Source organism: Ipomoea triloba, chromosome 13 (assembly GCF_003576645.1).
Source record: "Ipomoea triloba cultivar NCNSP0323 chromosome 13, ASM357664v1".
Classification (NCBI taxonomy): domain Eukaryota; kingdom Viridiplantae; phylum Streptophyta; class Magnoliopsida; order Solanales; family Convolvulaceae; genus Ipomoea; species Ipomoea triloba.
Window position 1 is genome coordinate 9088143 of NC_044928.1, and position 13015 is coordinate 9101157.

Consider the following 13015-nt stretch of genomic DNA (forward strand, 5'->3'; position numbering starts at 1 on the left):
GAACACTTAAACAATTACGGATTCAAGGTTCTAACTAGCAATTTAATGACTTGACAATTGAACAATGGGTCCTTTTGCAACAATTAATCAAGCAATAATTTAAATAAATATAACAGAAGATATATAGATAATAAAGTGCAAAGAATAATTTAGGCTAAATAAAGCTTACTGGTCTTGTAGAATCAAACTTCAATAATACTCGAATTGGAAAAATAAGAACAGTAGTACATCGTAGATAGTGTTTACAATGTAAATGAAATTCTTTCGTGAATAACTCCTGATTTTACTACTGAATTCATTGCCTATATATACTAATTTAGGCTTAGTACTGTCCGTACATTTGTAAAAGTAACTTGCGGTCGAAATCTACCGAAAGACGCTTGCCGCACACTATCCGAAATCAACGCTCGTCCGCACGCAGCATCGCAGCAGTTCGCATCGTCGCATTCCTCTTCGCACGTCGCTGTCTTTTGTCCGAGTCCGTGGAATCGCCGCAATATTCGTACATAAGTAAAAATAACAAAGGAAAATAAAATTAAAAGCAAGTTAGGCTGCTGCGATTCATTAGAAATCAAATTGGCGTACGTAACTTCTAAAATAAAAAAAAAGAAAACAAAAGTAAATTAGAATTACAATTGGGATGCACTACTGAACATCTAAAACTATTAAAATAATTAAAAATATTTAAATGGGTTAACTAATTAAACAATACAAAGTAAAATATATAATTAGCTCAATTAAACAATTAAGCCCAACTCTTATTAATAGGTTCATTAAGCCTAATTATTCAACTAACTATTATATTAATATAAAATATAATATGAAACTTAAAATAAATATAATGTAAAATAAATAAAACTAATTTATTATAAAAACAAATATAAATAAGTCTAAAAATAATGCTTATCAAGTGTCATGAACTCCCTAGTTGAATCCAAATCATTTGCTTGCAAAACCACTAGATAGTGGACCACATAGTCTAGCCACGAGCCCCAATCTCCACCTTACCTTTTCCTCAAACACAACCACTTTAAACCTTCAAACTCTTGTACAAATGACCTCTAGCCTTAGCTATTCCCGTAACTCTTTCTCTTCAACCTCCTAAATGCTAACACTAATTCGCTCCAATTTGTCATCCTTGAGAGACACGACACTCGGGGAGTCTTGACTCTTCGTTTTACCACTTCCATACCAATCATCACACCTCACCCCGTTAACTACATCATCGTCACCATTGGACTAGGATTTCAGTAACAGCTCTGTTTTTATTGACTAGCCTTTTCCCCCAGCACTACTATTGGTTCAACCAAGATCTGACCTTCAAGGCCCACCAAAGGGGGATCTAGATGGGCTAGTACATTTTCAACAACCCATTTTTTGAGCTGAGAAACATGGAACACAGGATGCAGCAAAGCCCTGGGTGGCAACAACAATCTGTAAGCAACTTCACCTATTTTTTTTAATGATTTTGTAGGGGCCCATAATATTTAGAAGACAACTTCACATTCCCTCTCACAGCTAATGTCATTTGCCTGTACGGCTGTACCTTAAGGTAAACCCAATCACCCACAGAGACAGTTCATCCTGTTTTGGGTTTGCATTAAATTCTGCTTAAGGGTTGCCAAAACAACCCATGTCTCTGCAAACCAGTCACCCTCAATGTCCTTAGAGCCCAAGCTGACAGCCATGATGGGGGGAGGGGGGGTAGGCATACGGTGCTTGAAATGGTGTGCATTTGAGGGAAGTGTGGTAATTTGTATTGTACCACCACTCAGCCAGATGTAACCAGTTTGCCCAATGCTTAGGTTTATGAAACACCATGCACCTCAGGTAGCCCTCTAGGCATTGATTAACCTTCTCAGTCTGCCCATCCGTTTGGGGATGATAGGCAGTTGAGAGATTGAACTTGACTTGCATGTTCTTGAAAAGTGTCTGCCAGAATTTACTTGTGAATACATTATCTCTGTCTGAAATTATGCTCCTTGGTAAGCCATGTAATTTATATATCTGTTCCATGAAGAGGTCTGCCACAGACTCAGCAGTGTAGAGGTGACCAAGAGAAATAAAATGGGCATAGTTTGTGAATCTGTCCATAACAACCAATATCACTTCTTTATTGTTAGACTTAGGAAGTCCTTCCACAAAATCCATGGAAATGTTTTGCCAAGCCTCATCAGGAATAGTCAAAGGCTATAGGAGACCTGGTGAGGCCACAATCTCAGTTTTGCATCTCTGGCAGACATCACAACCCCGTACCCAATTCCTGACATCTTTCTTCATGCCCTTCCAATAAAACAAGGATTTTAATCTTTGGTATGTTCCTTGTTGCCCTGAGTGGCCTCCAATGGCAGACTCATGTAGTTTAGCAATCAAATCACCCCTCAAAGTCCCTGCAGATCCAATATAAAACCTATTTTTATACCTCACAAGACCCCTTGCCACAGAAACCTTGGAATCAACAATGGGTTGTATGAGGGCAGCAGTCAGATTTTCTGTGGCCCAAGGATCATCCTTATAACTTGCATTGATCTCATCTACCCACTGAGGTTGAATAGTTGAAATGGAGTTGCATGTGGTCTCAACTCCATGCTCCCTTCTAGACAAAGCATCAGCCCCTATATTGTCAGTCCCTCTTCTGTAATGAATGGAATAGTCCAACCCTAGTAGCTTGGTTAACCCTTTTTGCTGTAAGGCAGTTGTGATCTTCTGCTCAAGTAGAAATTGCAGGCTGTTATGATCAGTTTTGATGGTGAAATGCCTCCCCAATAGGTAAGGTCTCCATTTGTCCACATCATTAATGATGGACAAATATTCCTTCTCATAGATTAACAACCCCAAGTGTCTGTCACCAAAAGCTTTACTGAAATATGCAACTGGTCTTCCCTCCTGTACTAGAATAGCCCCCATACCCTTGTAACTAGCATCTGCTTCCACTACAAATTCTTTCTGGAAGTCAGGTAGGGCCAACACAGGTGATTGACATAGGGCAGATTTCAACTGGGCAAATGCTTTTTCAGCCTCTTGGTTCCATTGGAATGCATCTTTTATTAGCATATCAGTAAGTGGCTTGTTGATAACACTATAAGCTTTTATGAATCTCCTATAGTACCCTACTAAGACTAGGAAGCTCCTCAAAGTCTTCACAATTTCAAGTTTTGGCCAAGCTGATACAGCTACCAGTTTGGTAGGGTCTGTTTGTAGGCCTGCTTTGGAGATGATGTGCCCTAGGTACTCTACTTGCATTTGAGCAAATGAGCACTTGCTTAGCTTAGCCAAGAGCTGATGTTGCCTCATGATGACCATGACCTCTTCCAAATGCTGCCAATGCACTTTCGAGTTTAAACTTTATATAAGGATGTCATCTAAGAAGACAAGGACAGACTTTCTTAGCAGAGGTTTAAATACTTGGTTCATCAAGGCAGTTTTGAACTCTTATCCCTCCTTCATTCTGACCTGGTGATACCTAGATCTCAGATCCAGCTTAGAAAAATACTTAGCCCCTGCTAATTCAGAGAATAAATCTTCTACTAATGGTATAGGGAACTTGTTCTTGATGGTTATATTGTTCAGTGCTCTGTAGTCTATGCAGAATCTCTATGTGTTGTCTTTTTTTGGAACTAATAACACTAGTGAGGCAAAGCAAGAGGAACTAGGGGTAATGACCCCAGCTGAAAGCATCTCATCCACCATCTTTTTAATAGTGTTTTTCTGGTCAAAAGAGTACCTATAAGGCCCACTGTTGACAGGTTTGGCTCCTGGAATTAATGGTATAGTGTGGTCAATGGCTCTCTGGGTGGTAGGGTAGCAAGCTCTTGGAATATGTCTTGGAATTGAGTGAGGAGTTGGGTTAATTCAGGGTAGGTGGTGTGGGTGGTTGTGAGGCATAGGGATGAGTCCTCTTGAAACCCATTGGGTAATAGGGAGGTGCATTGAACCAAGAAGCCTTGAACCCCTTCTTTGTGCCATTTCTTAATCTTCTTCTCAGTAGCAGCCTTAAGCATCACTTTCTTAGTTAATCCTTTCAGGAACACCTTCTTGCCCTCTTTGTGAAAGGAGATTCCTGGTGGCTTAGTGTGCAACTGAATAGGAGCAAACTGATCTACCCAGTCCATACCAAGTACCATATCACAACCGCCCAATCTCAACAATCTGAAGTCCTTGATGAAGTGTTCTTGTTGAATCTGCGAGTTGAGTTTTTGACACACTGAATCACACACCACCTTCTCACCATTAGCCACTATCACAATCAGGGGTTGGGTTTTTTCAGGCTGTCTCCTCAACTGGTGTAGCAGCTTAGGGTCCAGAAAACTATGGGTACTTCTACTATCAACCAAGATCACCACAGGCTGCTTTTGTATTGTTCCCAGCAATTTAATAGTGTTCAAGCCCTCTCCACCAATCACAGCACAAAGAGAGACTTCTGCTTCCTCAGGGCCATTCTCCTCCTCTTTTAGGCCCAATGAATCAGGTATTTCATCCTCCACCTGATCCTCTATAATGTTAAAAGTAGGACCACTACACTTATGCCCGATTGCCAAGAGCTAAAGCACTTGAAACACCTCTTTTGTTCCCTTAACTGGTTTTTGAATTGGGCTATGTCTGGGTTCTTAGCTGCAGTAGTCTAGGTAGATGGTGTAGGTTTCTGTATAATGTGTGGGTGAGGGTTAGAAAAGGCTGGGGAAGTTGAGTTAAAGCTAAAAGTTTTTGGTGTTTGGGTAGGCTTGGGATTCAAGGAAAGTGATTTAGGATTGTCACTGACTCTCAATCCCTTCTCATACTGCCTAGCAAACCAAATGGCCTCTTCTAAATTCCTTGGCCTTGCAGTTCTGACAAAACATCTAAGGTTCTGCCTCAATCTGGAAACATAGTTTTCCATGAAGTAAGTCTCAATGAGGTAGGGGTGGGCTTGCAGCAAGAGGATGTTAAACCCTTCATACCCGTCAATAAAATCATCAACCCCTCCCCACTGTTTGAAGGATGAGAAGTCTTCCATCAAAGAGACCCCACTATCCCCAAACCTCTTGCACACAGCTGCATCAGCTCATCCCGCAGGCTTCCAAACTGATTGGTGAGACCATTCATAGCATCTTGAGTTGCCTGGAACTGGTTGTCGATCTTAGTGTTAAGCTCAATCACAAAAGCCTCCAACTTCTTCACCAGATCGTCTATGTTGGGCTCTGATACCAATTGCACTGTCCTTGAGGGTAAATTAGGATAATTTGGAAGAGAAAGGGGAGATTTAGGGTTGAAAGGAAGAAGAGAGAGAAGAAGAAGAATTTGGATGTTATTACTCAGCATAAATCATGACCAACACATATGGAAAGCTTAAATACAATCCCAATGCAGCAAAACAGATTTCCCTTTTTTCAGGAATTACAATTGCCTAGCTAAAATCCCGGAATTGATACGACACCGTTTGAAGGAGGGATCCAATTGCTTCCAGCGGCTAGTTCAAAACGACATCGCTTGGGTAAAATATAACAGCTCTCTAACCGCCCCCATCGAACGACGTCGTCTGCTGTCTGTTCCTTGTTCCCTTTGCTTCCCTTTCCTTCCTTGCACCCTTCACAGCTGTCAGACCACCATCTTGGCTCGTTGCAAATACCTAAGTGTAACTTGTATCTTTCTAAGAATCAGAGATTGCTCAGCAGTATACTGCATTCAGTGAACAAACAAAAAAGAAAAAAAAAAGAAGAAAAAAGAGTAAGTCCGGTTTAATATAATTAATTATTACTCCTGTGAACATTGATAATTAAGGTTCTACTACATGGACTCCCAAATCTTACTCATTCAATTTTACTTCCTGATGTGGCTAGTACTGATAAGCTACTTTTTTTTTTCATATAAGTCCCAATACAAGTGTCGATTTCGTGTGTGAGAGTAAAGAGAGTAAAAACTGAGAGTACATATAGTATTTTTCAATAATTAAATATTAGAAAGTGCAAATCGATGAGATAGACCTAAGAAGTGCAGTCAATAACAAGAAGACCATCATTTCCATAGCCAAACTATTCTTCTATGATTTTCTTGGCAGAAACCAAAACGCCAGGGCGACACTTCTCTAATTCAATTCATTTGAGAGAATTAATGTTTGAGAAAGTAGTTGGGATCTATTCCAATCTTACACATTCCTTTAGGACTAAACGCTCAAGCATGGGAAACTCATTATCAAAGTCATTCCAACGTTCGAGTTTTGTATGTTGGAGCAGCAAAAACTTTAAACTCAGGAATCCCCCATCAGTTGGTTTCCACTCAGGTCCAAGAAGAGAATCGGTTTTAAGTTTTAACACCTCGAGGCGAGGCAACAAGGCAATTGCTTCTATATCCCCAAGTGGCAATGAGTTCCATTTAGTTTTAGCTTCCTAAGGTTGCAGGGAAATACATCTAAACATCGAGGGGGCAAATGCTCAGAAATGGGATAGTCAAATTCAATGGTTAAATCCTTAAGCTGATCCAAACACTGAAGAAACTTCAAACTATAAGTACCACTAGTATGAAATTTGAATCCACGCTTACAAAGGATTCCCAATGTGTTTATGTTTGGAATCATTGAGAACACTTGTTTCGTGCAATGGGATATGCTCAACCAATACAAAGTTTGCAACTTCTCTTTCACCATGCTTGGAGGCTCCACCCTAAAACAGTTTTTGAATTCGAGATGCGTTAACTATGGTGATCCCCAAATTGTGGATGGAAAAACGGAGGAGTCCTCTTCCCACCCAGCTTCACTATGCAAAACAATCAGCGTCTGCAGTTTCTAATTCTTAGACAGTATGATGTCGAGACCCTTCGAGCCCAGAGACCAAGCAAGGTATTTTTGAAGAACTAAATTAGAAAGATCTGGGAAAGACACATAAACTCCCTTGGTATACAAAGGAGAAGTTAAATCAAGAACTCTTAACAGGCTTAACCTTACAGGCTTTGGATCATTCACCATTGCCATCTCATCATCATTATGCAAGCACAAAACAGAACGAGCTTTTTTGTAATTGTTGCGGATTATATCATAATTCTCGGGCTTTGGTGATCTAAAGGTTAGCCAACGACAAGCACCAGCATGATTATAACCACTGTCTTCAATGTACAAAAGGTTTAGCTTTCTGGCTTCTCTTATGCAAAGCCCATGCAAGAGATTATGCATCCTACATGTCTTGATTTGACCGTTAGGTTTACATGTAAAAAAAATAATATATATTATTTACGACGTCGGTTCATAGCAAAGACCGATATCATATGTTTTAAATATTTTTTTTTAAAAAATAAAGACATACGGCGTCGGTTATATGTAGAACTAATGTCGTATGTTCCCTCTCTTTAGAGGGATTCGTCCTCGAATCCACGTTCCAGGCACCGTTAGTTGAAGCGTCATGAGTCTTCGTAAAGAGACAACCGTGTGCTCTGATACCAAATGATGTGGACCTGGTTGGCCCGATCTTTGATTTAGCAAAAATTCTCTAATTGTATATTTGATTTAGCATGCAATGGCCTTAAATAACCATTAACAAGCTGATTACAACCACATGAACGAGATAATTATTAAATATAGGATAAACTAATTCTAACCAACAAATCAAGATTAATATGAAAATTAATATAATTCTAACAAACTAAATATAAAATAATTTTAAGATAATCTTCCTAATTAATTAATAAAACTAATTATTCTAAAATATTCCAATAGCCAATTATTGATTCCCGTGCCCACAACACATTGTTGAAGAGGCGAAACTTCATAGTTGGGCTTACAAATCCCCAATTCTTCCCATAAATTCTAAACTAGCAACCAATTCGTGGACTACCAGGGTGTAGGTAGGATACTACCATCTGAAAATGACCTCCCAATATGGTTGATGAATTAGGCGTTCTACCCCCCTTCGGCATTCGAATGTGTCTAGTGAGGCTAAGTTAATGTAATTCCACCGGGTTATGGGCTTATGTGAGAGGTATTGATACCTATCCTTCATTCGGGTGTTCATGATGATCTCTCTATACCTTGTTCTAGCCCTTGCAACTTCTTCCTTCGGTTCAAGATTGCTAGGCCCTTCTCCTTGTGCCCTTTCATTGTCGGTTCTCTTCTATTTCCGAAGCAAAATTGTTTTTCGTGGCCTCATTTCTTACAACACACAAGGTTTGCAACATAACACAAGGAAATTCCAGTATATTTTTCCAAGAGATCTCACACTCTTAATTTTTTAACACTTCACATTTTTTATAAGAACTCAACATTATCATCATTTTCTCACATACATGCAACATTTCACTTCACCTATTCTCACAATACCACTCAAGATATGCAAACTAGTTCAAAACTTTCACAATTCATAGCACACACTCAAAGTCAACTTCATCTTCTTTCCCATGACAATCATGGAGTTGAAGAATGAAGTGTCCTTGGAAGCACACAAAATGGCAATGTACATATGTGTTCATCAATATTCCTTTGCTCGATCATACAAGTGAAGAGCTCCCATGTAGAACGAAATTCTGTTCTTGAGCTCTGCATGGAAAAATAAAGAGAGACATCAAACTTTGTGATGAAATTCACATAGTTTTATTTGCAGCAATTATTTAACATGAAACTTAAAATATTTTTCAGGACGAAATAAAGGCTATGTGTGACATACTTAACTTATAAGTTAGGTTAAGCTCAAAACTTAAAAGCTACTTGCTTATTTTGAAATAATGCTACTTAAAATAGTATTTCAAAATAAATTATTATATTAAATATTTCACGTTTTACCAACCAAAACTTATATCTTATTTAATTTGTAGGTTAAAATAATTTATAGACATTAAAATAAACTTTATCAAATATAACTAAAACCTAATTAACAACTGTACCATTTACGGCAGACCCTTGGAGTTAGGGATTAAACCTTTTGGAGGTGGGAATCGTCATCATCATAAAACCATCCCCGCCTGGATATGTGTTCCTTGCTAAAATTCACAGATTGCACAACAGTATAATGCGTTGCAGTATACTGCATTCAATGGAAAGAAAACACAAAAAAAAAAAGAGTAAGTCCGGTTTTATATAATTATTAATTCTTACTCGTGAGAACATCTAGTATTAGAAAGTGCAGAGGACATAGACCTGAGGAGTGCGGTCAATAACAAGAAGAGCATCATTTCCATAGTTGAGCTGTTCTTGTTTGATTTTCTTGGCAGAAAGCAAAAGGGCAGGGCGACACCTTTCTAATTCAATTGATTGGAGAGAATTAATGTTTGAGAAAGTAATTGGGATCTGGTCCAATCTTGCACATTCCTTTAGGACTAGACGCTCAAGTATGGGAAACTCATCATCAAAGTCATTCCAATGTTTGAGTTTCTTATGTTGGAGCAGCAAAAACTTTAAACTCGGGAATCCCCCATAAGTTGGTTTCTACTCAGGTCCAAGAAGAGAATCCGTTTTAAGTTTTAACACCTCGAGGCTAGGCAACAAAGCAATTGCTTCTATATCTTCAAGTGGTAAATGAGTTCCACTTAGTTTTAGCTTCCTAAGCTTGCGGGGAAACACATCAATACATCGAGGGGGCAAATGCTCAAAAATGGGATAGTCAGATTCAATGGTTAAATCCTCGAGCTGATCCAAACACTGAAGAAACTTCAAACTATAAGTACCATTACTATGAGATATGGATCCACGCTTACAAAGGATCCCCAATGTGTTTATGTTTGGAATCATAGAGAACACTTCTTCCGTGCAATGCGATATGCTCAACCAATACAAAGTTTGCAACTTCTCTTTCACCATGCTTGGAGGCTCCACCCTCAAAGAGTTTTTGAATTCGAGATGCCTTAATTGTGGTGACCCCCAAATTGTGGATGGCAAAAGGGAAGAGTCCTCTTCCCACTCAGCTGCACTATGCGAAACAAGCAACGTCTGCAGTTTCTGATTCTTAGACAGTATGATCTCGAGACCCTCCGAGCCCACAAACCAAGCAAGGTATTTTAGAAGAACTAGATCAGAAAGATCTGTGAAAGGCACATAAACTCCCTTGGTGTACAAAGGAGAAGTTAAATCAAGAACTCTTAACAAGCTGAACCTTACAGGCTTTGGATCATTCACCATTGCTATCTCATCATCATTATACAAGCACAAAACAGAACGAGCTTTTTTGTAATTGTTGCGAATTATATCATAATTCTTGGGCTTTGGTGATCTAAAACTTAGCCAACGACAAGCACCAACATGATCATAACCATCGTCTTTAATGTACAAAAGGTTTAGCTTTCTAGCTTCTCTTATGCAAAGCCCATGCAGGAGATTATGCATCCTACATGTCTTGATTTGGCCGTTAGGTTTACACTTGTGAATTAGGACTAAACTTCTACTAACAAGGTCTTGTAAATACTCAACACCCACTTCCTCCAATCTCTTATCACTCACTAACTTCACAAACCCCTCTGCCACCCAAAGCCTAACAAGCTTTTTAACAGGAATTTCACTATTTTCATAGAAAACTCCTAAATACAAAAAGCAAGCTTTCAAATGCTGAGGTAAGTGGTTGTAGCTTAAATTCAGTATTCTTGAACACTGTTCACCAAGATCTGTACTAGCAAGACAACTTATTTCTCTCTCAACATTTTTCCAATCATCAAGTGTGTTGTTGAGTTTGGATACAAGTCCAGCAACTACAACAATCGCGAGGGGTAACCCTCTACACTTGTCAACAATGTTCCTTCCAATTGTCTCAAATTCGGAAGGCAAGGGTTGTTTGCAGAAAACGTTATTGCAGAATAGATCCCAACTCTGGTTAGAATCTAGAAAATGCAAGTTATGAAGATAGGTACCTGAAGTAGTAGTGTAGTCAGCAATTTCTTTTAGCTGAGTGGTCAGCAATACTCTACTACCACCACTTTCAGGAAAACATCTGGTGAGATAATCCCAAACACTGGTTTCCCATACGTCATCCACCACGACCAGATACCTCGTACACTTCAAACGCCTCTGCAATTGTTGGGCCAGTTCACCTGTGCTTCCATTAGTATTCACTTGGGTGGAGGAGAAGCTAAAGGACTGAAGAAGAAGGTCGCAGAGTATGCGTCTGAGATTAACTTCTTGAGACACAGTAGTCCATGCGCAAACTTCAAAGTGGGATATGACTGATGGATCTTCATAGAGTCTCCTTGCTAAAGTTGTCTTGCCGATACCACCCATTCCAAGAATTGAAATGACTTTTCGTTCTCCAAATGGGTGACGAGTGAGCTGATCCTTTATTGTATTCAGTTCACTGCTATGCCCAACCATTCTGCCCTCCACCTTTGGCTTTGGAGATTTGCCTAACCAAATGCTCAATTTACTTACACACAAATTAAATATAATTTTTGGTAACATTATTACCGTGAATATAATGTATTTCATCCATGCAGTGCAATTCGTTGTAAGCAAATTAAAACTGCTATGCCCAACCTTTGGCTTTGAGAACAGCTGTGAAGATTCGCTCAACGAAATGCTCTCAAGATCTGACGAAAGGGTATGTACCTGCAGTGCAGAGAATAAGATGGAATGGTAGATTGTGTAAGCAAAAACTGCATGCTGTGATAGATAGATACCTTTGGCGAATCTTGGACGGTAGAATCATAGTATTCTCGTTTAATTCTGTTAACAAACTGGTGAGTGTCGTTGGCTACTTGTCGTAGGTTCTGACAGAGCATCATATCTTTATCTTTAGCTGCCCCCGCCTCCATGTAAATGTTTGTCAGATTTGATTCGATTCCGTCTTCTGCTGAATGAGCCAAGTCCCTGATTTTGGCTTCCAAATCTTTGATTGCAGCATCATCATTTCCTGGTTTCTTCTCGAATTCCTCAAGAAAGGCGAGCAAGAAACCAACATTCTGGTAGAGAGAATTCATCATACGTGCTGTATCTTCATCAAGAATCACAGGTGGTCTGGGTTTTAAGAACTCAAACTGGATTGTATTCATCAGAGAAGTTAGAGGAACACAAGCCATTTCTCTCTCTCTCTCTCTATGTAGTTGACAACGAGTACTATGGTTTGAATAACATTGTGCCATTATATAGGAAATTTATAGTCATAACACTATAGGATCCTGTGAGGTTAGCTTAGATTAGTTGAGCTGGAACCACGTAACTATAAAATATATATTTGTTTTTTATTTATCAATAAAAAATTAATTTTTTTACAATTAATCTCTTTTATCAATATATAAATTGAAGTTTGCGGAGGGATAATTCAATATCTAGACTAATTTATTAAAACCTATAATAATTAATCTACTAAAATTATACTAACTATACAAGGTAATAATATATTATGATATACATAATTTCTCTATGCTAGTTTAGACAAAAAATTAACTACTTAATTAAATTTTACCATCCTAATTATCCTACTAATTCTAGAACATAATTAATTCTTCCTAATTAAGTTACATAATTAGGATTAAGGGCGTATCACAATCTCTGTATGTTTCTGAGTAATTAAGAGTTATGATTGAAGGGCCATTAATATAGAGCTATTAGCTAGGCATCTCATCGCCACACGCTTGAATTTTACATTTGTTTTTTAAATGCAATCATACAACTCAAGAAAACTGTCCCGCAACGTGGAGGCCTTACTAAATTAAAAGTCAACTTACTCATTTCAAAAAAAAATGTCAACTTACTGGCCAAATTATTAAGGCAAATTATATCGTGGACCATGGTCCACAATGCATTATGGACCATGATCATAACTGATGCTGCAGTTGTGTTGAACGGATACTGCAGTTGTGTTGAAAAGATACTGCAGTTGTGTTGAAAGAAAACTGCAGTTGCACGAAACAGAGGTCGTTCATCCGTTCCACACAACTGCAGTATCCGTTCAACACAGCTGCAATATCTTTTCAACACAACTGCAGTATCCGTTCAACACAACTGCAGTTCCAGATGAATGACACGGCCTCTGTTCCGCACAATTGCAGTTCCTTTTCAAGACAACTGCAATATCCTTTTAACACAACTACAATATCCTTTCAACACAACTGCAGTATCAACCATGACCCATGGTCC

At 38.8% G+C, this 13015-nt stretch overlaps 1 protein-coding gene across 2 annotated transcripts; it reads right to left on the reverse strand.

Annotated features, from left to right (window-relative positions):
• Positions 1–7661: 7661 nt before the first annotated feature.
• LOC116002895 (putative late blight resistance protein homolog R1A-4) lies at positions 7662–11976 on the reverse strand. 2 transcript variants are annotated; one of them, XR_004094560.1, is made up of 4 exons: positions 11557–11976; positions 9095–11485; positions 8877–8981; positions 7662–8497 (listed from the first exon to the last, which is right to left on the reverse strand). XR_004094560.1 is itself a non-coding variant. In XM_031243079.1 (2 exons), the coding sequence occupies exons 1-2, from the start codon at positions 11953–11955 to the stop codon at positions 9383–9385; spliced, it is 2502 nt and encodes an 833-aa protein (XP_031098939.1). In that variant the 5' UTR covers positions 11956–11976; the 3' UTR covers positions 9090–9382. The 2 variants fall into 2 exon arrangements, 1 of the variants encoding a protein (XP_031098939.1); XM_031243079.1 differs by lacking the exons at positions 7662–8497; positions 8877–8981 and having other exon boundaries at positions 9090–11485.
• Between the last annotated feature and the right edge of the window lie 1039 nt (positions 11977–13015).